The 13,624-nt window shown below is 33.9% G+C and overlaps 1 protein-coding gene across 1 annotated transcript; it reads right to left on the reverse strand.

The window, feature by feature from the left end:
* Positions 1-575: 575 nt before the first annotated feature.
* On the reverse strand, positions 576-12,815 carry LOC149783421 (uncharacterized). The gene is made up of 9 exons (XM_089932837.1): positions 12,594-12,815; positions 12,128-12,271; positions 10,397-11,185; positions 9,115-9,283; positions 7,413-7,431; positions 3,786-3,993; positions 3,281-3,424; positions 1,253-2,041; positions 576-934 (listed from the first exon to the last, which is right to left on the reverse strand). The coding sequence occupies exons 1-9, from the start codon at positions 12,766-12,768 to the stop codon at positions 762-764; spliced, it is 2,610 nt and encodes an 869-aa protein (XP_089788963.1). The 5' UTR covers positions 12,769-12,815; the 3' UTR covers positions 576-761.
* Positions 12,816-13,624: the final 809 nt, after the last annotated feature.

The following is a 13,624-nucleotide window of genomic DNA, read 5'->3' on the forward strand; positions in this document are numbered from 1 at the left end:
ATTCATGTTATGTGACAGCACTGATTAAATTTGACCATCGCAATACCAGCACATTTTCAGATCGGAAAGAGCGTATTGCAAATTACTATTCAAATCATTCGGATCTGTTAATGGCGTGTATATATATATCAAAACAAAATTATATTTTATAATTAGGCTTGATTTTCAATCACTTGTTAGTTCTCTTATCTAAAGTCATTTAGAAAGAAAAAAAAAACGTGACTTTTGATAACGGTAATTGAAGCAGTTTGCACTATCATTAGTGTTATCTGGAAATCATTATACATGTATTTAGTTCAAGATATTACATGTAAAATCTGATTTGCTGTTGTGCCTTCTGCTTCTGTGCACTATTTAACTTCAATCAAAGTGTTGGAAATATAGCTTACGTTAATGGTTTTAGGATAACAAAGTTCATAAATTTTAAGCACCATACAATAATTGCTTAGACATAAAAAACAATTATACTTATTCAGTTGATATCACTTGCAGCACGGCTTTACTTAATAAACTTTAAAAAAATTAAAAGGACAAAAATTATACCATATACTTCAAGAACAGTAAAACAAGATACATCATTTTTTATCCTTCTTTATTTAATGAATACATATGTCTCTGCCAGTAATTTTAAAAATTAAGAAGAACTTCACGTTATCTGTATGGGTGCATAATGGACATGATACATTCCAATGGTAGAGGGTTCCAACGAATTTCTTGCTCATATGTATTCTCTCAAACGACAAGTATCCAGGACCATTAAGTTACAATTTTGTAACTGTTACATCTTGTTCCAAAATATCAGATGTAACTTTTCTCCGTTGTTCCCGATGTTTGATAATTATTGCTGCGAAAAATAAGATGGCAGCAGTTCCAGCACTCAATGTAAAGGTCCATAAAGACATTGCATATGAACCAGTCTTATCTCGAATTAGCCCTGTAAAATAATTGTTGGACAGTTTAGGAAACACGTGTGGTCAGTTGAGAAATGAAAAACAAAAATACTCTAGTGTAGGTTGCTGTTCATATGTTTGACAAAAACTATCATCCAGTTACACAAACAGTTGCTTGTACAATATATTTCTGACATTGTTATATTAATAGTCAGGTAATGAAAAAGATCAACGTCATGAAGCATTGTCAGGTATGTGCACTTAATGGTCAGAATGATTCATGTAAGTTCGAAAATAAATAAAAGAAGCATGATGAAGAATATGACATTCGTGAATAATGTAGGTTTTCAGATGGTATTTACCTGTAACAGGTCCAACGACTATATTGCCAACTCCTGCCACCGAGAATATAAATCCCATTCCAGTTGGCATATGTTCAGGTCCGAGAATGTTCAGCGTACCAATAGGGATGGCTGGAGCGGCTGCGCCAAATTCAAACCCTAAGAAGAAACACGCAACAGCTGCGCTTCTAAAATCCTTAGCTAAATGTACAGTAGAAAACGAAATGATTGACATGCACGCTAGAAGTAAGACTATAGACAATATACCAATTTTTGGGACCTGTTTCAATAGCCCAAATGACATCCTTCCAAGCAAGTTTGATATACTATGAATTAAATACGCAATCATTATGTTCGCTTCACTTAATCCTTGAGACTTCATTATATCTGTGAGCACTATTATAAAACCACCGTGAGGGACATACAGCAGAGCTGTGCCGATACAAAATACCATGAAAGTATTGTTTGTAAAAATTGATACACACTGAAAGCAGAACCAGTTGTTTCCACACGTTGTTCCACTCTTAGCTGATTGGACTGATACTTTCGTCGAGATACTACGTTCAGGAGACTGAATTGTCTGCCAAAGAATTGATAAAATGGAACAATTTAATAACACGGCACCCATGATCAGAAACGTCCCTTGTAAACCAAACGTTTCGCTACATGCAATAAGAATATAGGTAAATATTATTCTGCCTACACCAGATGCCGTTGACTGCACGGATAAGGCAATTATTCTAGCATTTCCGGTAAAATGATGACTCAGAATTTTGTTTGCACTTAGTAGAAGAACGGAAGCTCCGATTCCTGAAATGAAAATGTATTAAATGAATCATAAGTGTAATGAAACCCTTACAGACTGTTCATTATTGTCATTACTTTTATTTCTATTGTGATACGTTTCCTAATCATTAACCACAGAAAATCCAGTCATCATTATCCTGCTTGATAAGCGCTATTATTTCTACTATAATTTATTTGCTTTTCTCCCTAGATTGTTTAATTGTTCACTATCGTGTATTTTGAGAACGCCATTTCACATTATGGCATGTTCAAATTCAAAGCGTGACATTGTTTCTAGCACCAGCGGGATCCTCAATCTGAGCCAATTGTCTTTAATATATCATCCATTTCATTAACAACTAATGTTGAGACCCAGTTTGATGCTTTTCAGATAAATCTGTTCAAAAACCAAGTCTGTGTTCCTGTTTTGTTTCTATCAATCAGTTCGTAGGTTTTAATTTATATGGATGTGGTGTGTCTACATATGTGAGTGTGATTTTTCTAGCTATTAATCGGTACACTACTTTCGTTGCCATGAACATTTTGACATCTTTATTAGTAACTATTTTAAAACACTTAAAAACCCATGGTATATGGTACAGTTGTTGTGGGGATTAACGCCATTTTTCTGCCAGGTTATACATGGCGGCCAGTTTTGATGGTGGAGGGAAAACACCCGGAAGGAACCACCAACGCACGAAAAGTTACTAGCAAGCTTTCTCACAAACCCACACTGGCTGAATCCGAGACTCAAACCCACGCATATAGAGGTGAGATAGCAGTGATCCGTAACGGGGAGCGCTTTAGACCTATCGGCCACTCGGGGTACAGCAAATATGGATATTTTTTCTTGATAGCTTTTGATTTATTTAATTGTATTTGTTTGTATTATGCCGGTGATATATTTACGCATTACCTATTTTAATTTATTAGAAGTGCATGTCTCGCATTTTGTCAGCCATGACACACAACCCTATTATTTTGTCAGTGTTGCATCGCATGTCTTTAAGTATCATATGGTCCATTTGATCTTCAATGGCTCACTTTTAAAGTTATCCCATGTTATCGTTTAATGTTCCCTTACAATTCAGTTTATTCCATTATATTTCGTAAATTTAATTATGTGTTATCGTCATCATCGTCATCAGCAGAAGCAGCAGCTTCACAATCATATATAAATCCATCTTCACACATACAACTTCCATTGTTATTAATATTATTATTATTATTATTATTATTATTATTATTATTATTATTATTTACCCATCGGAACAGCCAAAAGTAAATCCAGATAAAGAATTGACGACGAAAAAAAACACGCCATCCATCCAATTCCCATCAACATTCCGGCCATGAAACCGGATTTACTTGGTCCTATCCGTTGCACTAGTAATCCATTGATGATACCTATAAGTAGAAAACAAAATCAGATCTTATACTGAAAAAAAATGCAATACGAAGCTGGAGGGAAATTTAAAGATACTCAAGAATAATCCAATATCAGATCTCTATTTTTAAAAGCATGTCGGTTTGAGGAACATAGATATACATTAGCAATGATTGCGCAAAATAATTCACATACATTGTCAGTATAGATTTTAAACAATTATTGATCGACACATACATTGTTTAATTTAGCATATTGCATGATATTTTATTATTTCGTTATAATTTTGTCACATGTCAGCAATCTAATTCTATTATTAATGCTCTCAAAGGTCTTTCTCTCAGTAATTATGTAGTTGAGAAGAACAGTTAAATTACCTACCGCTACATCCTGCGACTCCGAAGATAATAGAAGACGTAGTGGCAGTCCTGGCTCGATTTTCATTAAATGTTTCCAATAAAGTCGAAAACAAAACCGGAAATGCAGAACATAGACCCATAACCTCTATTTCCACGATATATGTACTAATAATAATAATCCATCGTTGATGAACCATTTTTGTACTGTTTTTGTCCTTTACAAAGTTTTTCTACCATTTGAAATCAAACCTTAGTTCTGCCCCTTTGCAAACGTGTGATCATTACGAACAAACTCACATGCATTTAAACAATACCGAGCTAGGACATTTTGTGCCTGCCAGTGCATTTAATATTGTTCATTATCGTGTCTGGATTTGTGAATATGTCATGCCTAGGATATATAAAATATTAACCCCATATAAATAGTGTTAAGGCACAAGTACATAAATAGGGCAAATGCGAATGTATTGCTATTTGACAAAATAAGGGAACAACTGTATGTTGCTATCGAACCTAGCAGAAAGCTGAACATATGGTAGAATCTGAATAAATTTGAATACTCTAGGTGGCCGAGTGGTCGAAAGCGCTTACCGTTACGGATCACTGCCATCTCACCTCTCTCTGCGTGGGTTCGATTCTCTGGCTCGGCTAATGTGCGTACGTCAGAAAACCGTATATTTAACCAATCAAATTACGTATGTAATCTACAAGCAAAAATAACATAACTTAACAGCAAACTTTCGCATGGTGTATATCAGATTTTCCAGAGAAGATATTTAACCCATTAATACGCAGAAGGGATCATTCCAAGTAAATCATTTAGTTAAATTTATAGAGTACGTCTGATCAGCTAAGGAGCAGTTACATGAATGCGGATAATTGCCAGATTGCCAAACCGTCTAAAATCGCATCGAGTTATGGATCCAATTTGCGCGAAAACTTATAAAGCAACGGGCAAGATTATCTATGGAGAGATGTGACGAGGTCGTTGCCTCAAAAAGCGAGATGTTATTAAAAGTATCACATGCCACTTATAAGATCATAAGGTCGTTCTATGCTTCTGGGATTCTCGACAACGATCTCGGCCAGTCTAGCCGAAAGAAGACAGCGTACTCGTCAGTGGTGAAGCGTTGTACATTTGGACTTAACTATTAGTCTGGCTTTTTGTTGTTTCACAATTGACTTCTTTCCGCTTAATATATTGATCAACATATGGACATTATATAAGTAGGATACTTAATGAACATTTGGCCATCTGGGCACATGCTCGTAAAGCTGTTAATTTCCAATTAGCAACCACGTATTCCATTGTTTTTCATGGTTTTGAAAGTAGGACCTAAACAGAGCGATAGGGGTTTGGTTAGCAAATTTTGCTTGTCCTCAGCTTGCAACAGTAGTAATTATATGGCAGACAACAACACATCAGTTATATTGACTTGAAGGCAGTGGCGTGCAAATTATGGACCTTGCCACACAACTGCGATATCAGTGGACAACATCTACAAATTTAGACATAATGGAATTCATGTTTCCTATAAAGTGCTCAATCATGCGTTCAAATCACACCAACAAGCGATTATGTTTGCATGTAATCAAATTGTAATGTAATTGCAATGAATATCACGCTTTGAATTCTCCTAATATATTGTATCATTACTTTCATTCTATTATGTGCTCAGTTTAAGACTGATTGAAATAATAACTTATAACTATGGCTGCCATTGGCACATATTTTTTCTTTTAGTGCCGGTCTTGTATAAGTGGTCATAATCTCCCATATATGTTTGTGTTTTGGTCCAATTATCAGTATATAATATTGAGTGTAGTGTGGTGCAATAACATTTTTGTCCACTATTTTCAAGCAATCGACTTGTTGGAGGTGTACGTTATTAATTGTATTGTTGTACCGTTACATATGTTCCACTGATGTTCATGCATTGGACAAGTTAGCCGTACGTATGATTGATTATTAATTTCGTGCCCTTGATTGCCATGCATTGGTTCTGTTACCTGCATGCATTTTGTGAGTTTCTTCTGATGTAGTTATCATTATGCTTTATATCTCCGTGACCTGTTATCAGTTATCGATACACAGTTGAATGGTTACACTGTGGTCTCAAACCGTATCTGCCTTATATGTCCCCGCCTGTAATCGCCCCGTTATCACTTCACACTATCTAGTTGCAGAATAGTCCCCAAATTCTAGGTTATGTGTTTGTGTATTCGTTTCCTTACCTGTCAATATTTATAGGAAGCAGTGCAATCCAATACCAATTGTTGGACTATTTTCTAGTATGTTGCTCAGATGTGGGTAATATATATATATATATATATATATATATATATATATATATATATATATATATATATATATATATATATAAATCATGAGCTCGTAATGCACATGAAATAATGTACATGATACGTACATAACAGGATTACAGAGAGAGAGAGGAGAGTGACAGATAGACAGAAACAAAAAAGAGAGGATGTGTGTGAGTGTGTGTGCGTGATTTTGATTGTTAACTGAGCTTTAACAATTTTCAAGCCATATCGGTACAATGTCTGCAGTGTCAGTTTATAGAGATGCCTAGCACTGGGGCATAATGTCGCAGACATGTAGCATGATGTCCCACTCAGTCACATTATCCTGACAACAGGCCGACCAATCCTAACACTAACCTCCTAATGCTGAGTGCCAAGCGAGGCAGATATTAATACTATTTTTTAAAGTCTTTGGAATGACTCAGCTGGGGATCGAACCACCGACCTCCCGCATCCGAGGCGTACGCCCTAATCACTAGGCCACCGGAGCGGTCACAAAGAGGGGGAACAACATTTATAAGGAAAGAAAATGTTAATATGTGCTACTGATAGACCAAGAAAACCACAATTTGTGACATAGAAAGTAAAATGTTACTTGTTAGAATAAAGTGATTGGACTACAATCGATTTATAGATGATCCTCGCGTAAGATGCACGTATTCTGCTTTTGGAAAGTTTCCTTATGAGTCTGAAAAATATTCTTCTCCTGTATCATCACGCTTTGAGAAGTTAGCAATAAGGAAACTTCGTAGTTTATAACTTTGAAAATTTTCAAATACTCAAATAATCTGATGTTGCAAAACATATTCAATGCTAATAAGCTACGATAGGGTTATGGTATTTCAAAGGCTGACGTCTGCTAAACTCGAATGCATACAATTTGACATCTGTTGACTTTGTTGCGCGAAAATAGTATCCTTTTTGCATTTTAAACGATTTGGTTTTCTAAATTAGTATCTGCTATTAAGTAGTATATGGAACTTATTTTTAAGATTCAAAATTACAACATTTTATCTAAACTATCAAGCGATAAAGAAAGGTGCATCCACAAAGATACCGGTATTCATCGATTGCGAAATAAATATATACATTTCTTTAGAATAGTAACAATTTTAAAAAAATTGAATTTAAATGACTAAAACTATTTTTGCGAATGATCCACTTCACAGTGACAGTCAATGTCTTTCGTTCTAAGTCCGAATAATGCAGAGTGATAGAGAGATCCCTCAGAATGCTTAGTAAACACGTCAATCGTATTACTCTCTTATAAACGATCCTATGAATTATTAGAAAGCTTTCCTAAGACCAAATATGCATGCATTACCCAAAGATCATCTTTAAAACTATAAATAAATAAATAAATTTAAACAAAATAAAATTTAAATCATTAGATATCTTGATATATTATGAACGATTGTTGAATAATTTATCAGAAATCAATTTATACAATAAAAAATTATTCCGTACATAATACTTACTATCATGTATTTTATAAATAATCGATCAAAATATATTGAAAATTAATTTAAGATGTACCTTCTTATTAAAGAATTAGCAAACTTTTTTATAATATATAATTTATACTTTCACCAATTAAGTTATTCTGCAAAGTAGAATGATAAAAAATATTCTTAAGTAATTGTAAACAGGGGACATAATTAAAAAAAAACAAACAAGAACAGGGTTAATGAATGTCGTATAGTGAATTTGAATTTAGACCTTTTGGATATACCGTATTATGACGGTCCGTAGCACATGCCCTTCTGGGCGCACGCGACGTAAATCCAATCAATCAGTCAATTAAGACGGTGCATCCAATAGTTTCCTTTAGCAGACGTTCCATCTCAGAATCAGTTTTAACAATAGGTTGGAAGGAAAAATCTTGCTAAGTATGGGAAATTGTTAAAATGGGCGGCAACATGAGATGAAACTGATTGATCGTTAATTTTTGAAAGTATAAACTAATATCATAAAAATAAGTTTACTGATAATTTAAAAATTAAAGTGCATTTTTAAATTAATTCCCAATATATTATGATTAATTACTTATAAAATATCTGAAAGTATTAAGCAAGCTATATTTTTATTATATAAATTGAGTTCTGATAAAATATTAAACATTCGTCAAAAATATATCAAGGTATATTTTTTAAAAACTTTTTTCCTTTCTATATCTTTAATAAGTGAGCATTATACATAATACAAATATTAATAAAACTATTTATCTATATTCATTCATACATGTTTGAGATAGTTATCATTATGGATATATGTATCTTTAAGATCCAGTTGTATTTTTATGTAATATAATATCATTACTATGTGATCGCCTTGTCAGCTATTCGTTAACGTAGAAGACAATTAGGTTAAAAATGTAAGCTATAACGTCATCTTGTTTATGTCATATTGTTTATTTCATTGATTACTTAGAAACAACATATTTAATGACGCAAGCAATGCTATTGAATTAAGTTTGAATTCAGGGTGATGGAGCATTAAAGCTAATCCGGTCACACATTCTACGTGTTGGTGTTGTTTATTTTATAATTTATCTTTAAAACTAGAGCATTCCTATCAATTTAACTAAAAAATCACAATTTGAGTTATAATTTATCTAACAGTGAAATTATACAGGCCATGTCCCAAACGATTTTGGTTTATGTCACTCAAGTTCATAAATTGTAAAGCCCATAGCAATAAGGTGTTAAAACATGATTATGGGCATTTTTATCCTACTAATATCGTCAGTATCAATGCTTTACAAATATTTACATCATTTTGTAAAACATTTTATAAAGAACCACGGATTTAAAACATACGTCAAGACAGCTAAAGAAGATAATCATCATGTTGTCACTCTTTATCTAATGATCACTGACGTCTCTGACAGGGGGAATAAACATTATAAACAAGGACATACAGTAAGCATAGGTGCCTAATGAACAGGCTAATATTACAGAGTTCCCCATTAATTTCTTGCTACATATATTACCTCAAACAAGTCGTATTCAATAACATGAAGTTACAATTTTGTAACTGTTACATCTTGTTCGAAAATATCAGATGTAACTTTTCTCCGTTGTGCCCGGTTTTTGATAATTATTGCTGCAAGAAATAAGATGGCAGCAGTTCCCGCACTCATTGTAGAGGTCCATAAAGACATTGCATAGGAACCAGTCTTATCTCGAAATAGCCCTGTAAAATATGGGAAAAAATGATAAATAAATATCAGTCAGTTTACGAAACACGATTGACTATTTTCGAAATGTAAAAGTCTATGTTAATGTTCGTAAGGTTGAGTCATTAATGTCATAAAAGTAAATAAACAATGTCGAATATAAACTTTTGCATGTATAATGAATTTCTTATACTTTGTCTGATATTCTTCGTCTTTAATATTATTTGACAGTTTGTGTTTTTTTAACAACGTGTATGCTGTTACAATAAACGTAAATGATGCTATCCGATACAATTAAAACATGCAAGTTTATTTTTTGGACAAGTATATTTGATAAAATGTTAAGTGAGCATGCAAAATGAAGTAAAAATCAATGATGTCATTTATAAGCACAAGTTCTTTGCGAGTTTGCGTTTATTCCTGATCATAATATTATGGCGTCAGGTATTAGTTTCATCGTAACGCAATGAACGTCCCATGACGTGATTACGAGTGACTCTTATTAATAATGACAAGCTAAATGCTAAAACATTTCTTATAATGCTAACAATAGTTATGTGAAATAAAACGATAAAGACAATGTTTTGATCCACAAATGTTTCTAAGGTAATGTTTCCTAATTTGCCATCCTCAAAAAATCTGCCGCGCAACCACTTGGCTGATTGAAAGCGATCTGATCTAATTAATTGTGCTTTCTATGCAAATCCGAAACATACTAAATAGCAGTTGAGGTATAAATGTGACATAGTACATATTCAGTTCATTTTCTATATGATAGTTCTATCAGGCAAATAATTTTCAGCCATGAGCGGTGGAACAAAATGCACAAAAACCATGATTTTGGATTGTTTTGATCCTTAGCTAGGTGTGACTATGAAATTGTACAAGGGTGAAATGCTGCAACATTTCGTAGGTGACCATCATTAATAGTGTTATTATCAATGACAAGTATATACTATCTGCATGGTATTTGATGATGGTTTGAATCATTACTTTCATTAATTTCGAAAATAATTAAACAACGCAAGTTGTAGAATGCATTAAGGCACTTGTTGAATAGCCTAGTTTGCATAAATTCACTATACATTGAATACTTATAATATAGCAGCGAGTATTGAGACGGTACGTACCTATGATAGGTCCAACGACTACATTACCAACTCCTGTCACCGAGAATATAAACCCCATACCAGATGGCATATGTTCAGGACCAAGAATTGTCAATGTACTGATAGGGATGGCAGCAACCGTTGCACCCGCTTCAAACCCTAAGAAAAAACACGCAATGGCGGCGGTCTTAAAATCCTTTGCTAAATGTATGGTTGAAAACGAAATGATTGACATGCACGCGAGTAGTAAAACAATAAACAAGATACCAATTCTTGGGATTTGTTTCAGGAGCCCGAAGGATATCCTTCCCACCAAGCTTGAAATACTGTGAATTAAATATACAGTTGGTATGATCTCTTCACTTAATCCTTGATTCTTTATCACGTCTGTGAAAACTATTAGGAATCCACCGTGAGGAACAAAAAGGAAAGCTGCGCCAATACAAAATATAATAAAAATTTTGTTTATCAAAACTGGTACACATTGAAAACAGAAGCATTGTTTTTCACACTTTGTTTCAATAATATTTGTTGCTGTTGGTAATGTATTAGATATAGTGCTTTCGGGAGACTGCAGTGTCTGCCAAAGTATTGGTAAAATCGAGCAATTTAATAACATAGCACCCATGACCAGCAGCGACCCTTGTAAACCAAACGTTTCGCTGCATGCTGTAAGAATATAGGTAAATATTATCCTGCCTACACCTGATGCGGTTGACTGCACGGAAAGGGCAATTATTCCAGTATTTCCGGTAAAATGATGACTCAGAATTTTGTTTGCGCTTAGTAGAATCACTGAAGATCCAATACCTGAAATGAGAATTTATTAAATTCATCACATGGAATAATCACTTTGACAGAGTATTCAGAGTTGCGTCACTTTGCTATAATGACCACGAAGACAAGCGTATAGAAACCAGTTTCATTCTTTTTATTCGTTTTATTCTTATTGTCTTAAGCTTATCATGTGTAATCAACAACAGAAACACCATTCATTATCAACACTGACATGATTATGCTACAGCTGCACCTGCCACTGATCATCATCATTTTATTTTACTGATAATAACTTTTTGCGCATTTTTCCCGAGACCATTGAACTCTCCACAATCATGTATTCTGATAAACCTCTTTCATATACTGTCTTAACCAATGCTTGATCGTTGATGTGCTTAAATTGTCTTTAATATTTATCTCTGTTCATTAACAACTGCAGGTGCCACTGAGTTAGTTGTTTTCCAGATAAGTTTGTGTACCTGTTTTATTTTCCCCGCACTGTTCCTATTCCTATATATGTATGGTGTGTAAATGTATACATATCAGACATCCATCCTTTAAAAGATTTATCCTTCTGTTCCATAACAGTAGATGCTTATCCTGACATTTATACTAGACACAATGATTTGATTACTTGGAAAAATGATGCTAGTCTTCACTATTCATATTATTCTTCAGACTTCGATAATTTAATCATCCTCCCACTTCAAGCAAAATCTTCTATAGGTCACTGTTACATTGTCCCTCGTCACAGTTTTATTTTTCCGTAGAATTCAAGGTATCAAGTTCACTTAAAATTCACTACTTTGTTTCATATTTCATTGCCAATTTGCATCATCATTATCAGAATCATCCTACTCCTCATTATCAACGTCGTCTACAGCAACATCGTCATCATCGTCAACAACATGCATCATTTCCATTATTGTTATTATTATTATTATTATTATTATTATTATTATTACTATTTCTTACCCATTGGAACAGCCAATACTAAATCTAGATAAAGAATTGACGACGAGAAGAAACACGCCATCCATCCAATTCCCATCAACATTCCGGCCATGAATCCGGATTTGCTTGGTCCTATCCGTTGCACTAGTAATCCATTGATGATACCTATAAGTAGAACACAAAATCAGATCTTATACTGAAAAGAAATGCAATACAAAGCTAGAGGGAAATCTAAAGGTACCCAAGCACTGACTGCGCAGAATAATCCACATACATTTTGCGGCATGAATTCAGCCAATTATTTGTCGTCAAATAACTTGTGTTACTTAGGAGATGATATTTCATTAAAATATTGGCGCATATCAACAAGTCATCCATGTATTCGTCCACTGAACTCCCTCTCTTTCTTTATATATATATATATATATATATATATATATATATATATATATATATATATATATATATATATATATATATAAACTACCGGTACATCCTGCGACCCCGAATATAATAGAAGGCGTAGTAGCAGTTCTGGCACGACTCTCTCTGTACTTTTCCAATAAAGTTGAAAACAATACAGGAAATGCAGAAACGAGACCCATAGCCATTGTTTCCACGATGTATGTACTAATAATTACAATCCACCGATGATTAACCATTGCTGTAATCTTTTTATTATATTATCCCTTACAAAGGTATCCTACTAGTGCGATCATCAGGAAAAGGAAAATCCCCTCTCAAATGCATTACAGAATACTGAGCAAGGACATATGCGCCTGCCAATGAATACATTATTGTTCATTATCTGAACTAACCTACCATGTACTAGATATTCACCTCACACAAATAGGATTGAATCACACATACGTAAAATAAGATACGTGCGGACGGATTACTATTTTAAAGAATAGGTAAATAGGTATGTTGACTTATAATCAATATAAAAAAGAAGCATGTGGTAAAGCCTGAAGTGACTAAGACATTGATATTCGCTGAGTCTATACACATTCAACTATGATTATTCCATTGCTATCTTCAAGTTTTTGTACGCTTTAATTGCTTTATTAAGATAAGTATTATGTCTCTTATAATTAAACGCAGAACATATTCGGCCAGGAAATAAAAGTACTGAGTACAGGAATCGATTATTCAAGAACTTGCAGGCGTATTCCGGTTCATTGGACCATATTCTGTATTGAGAAGAATTGGTACTAACTTATATCCATGCATAAAAATCGTTCCCCTTAACAACTGACAGGCTTATGTCAAACATCAGGTAGTCCATATAAACACACTCGTTACGAGAATCATAAAATATTGTATTCCTACAGCATAGTCAAACATATCGAGTAGCTCTCATGAGATAGTAACGAGTTAATAAAATGTGGATAATTGTCAGAATGAGAAGACAAGATGTCTAAAATGCATTGTGTTATGCATCGACTATGCCAGGAAATGTACGACGCGGTGCGTAAGGATAGTTATGGAGATGTAGTAAGCTCATTGTCATAAAAA

This window comes from Sinohyriopsis cumingii, chromosome 14 (genome assembly GCF_028554795.1).
Source record: "Sinohyriopsis cumingii isolate HCF-2022 chromosome 14, ASM2855479v2, whole genome shotgun sequence".
Taxonomy (NCBI): Eukaryota; Metazoa; Mollusca; class Bivalvia; order Unionida; family Unionidae; genus Sinohyriopsis; species Sinohyriopsis cumingii.

Bases quoted from the DNA above. Each gene is read 5' to 3' on its own strand.
- LOC149783421 (XM_089932837.1), bottom strand. From the start codon at position 12,768: ATGGTTAATCATCGGTGGATTGTAATTATTAGTACATACATCGTGGAA. The intron at 3,425-3,785 runs GTAGGTAATTTA...TTCTACTTATAG, and splicing joins CGGAGTCGCAGGATGTAGCG to GTATCATCAATGGATTACTA. The intron at 2,042-3,280 runs GTAAATAATAAT...TTTTCATTTCAG, and splicing joins ACTTTTGGCTGTTCCGATGG to GAATCGGAGCTTCCGTTCTT.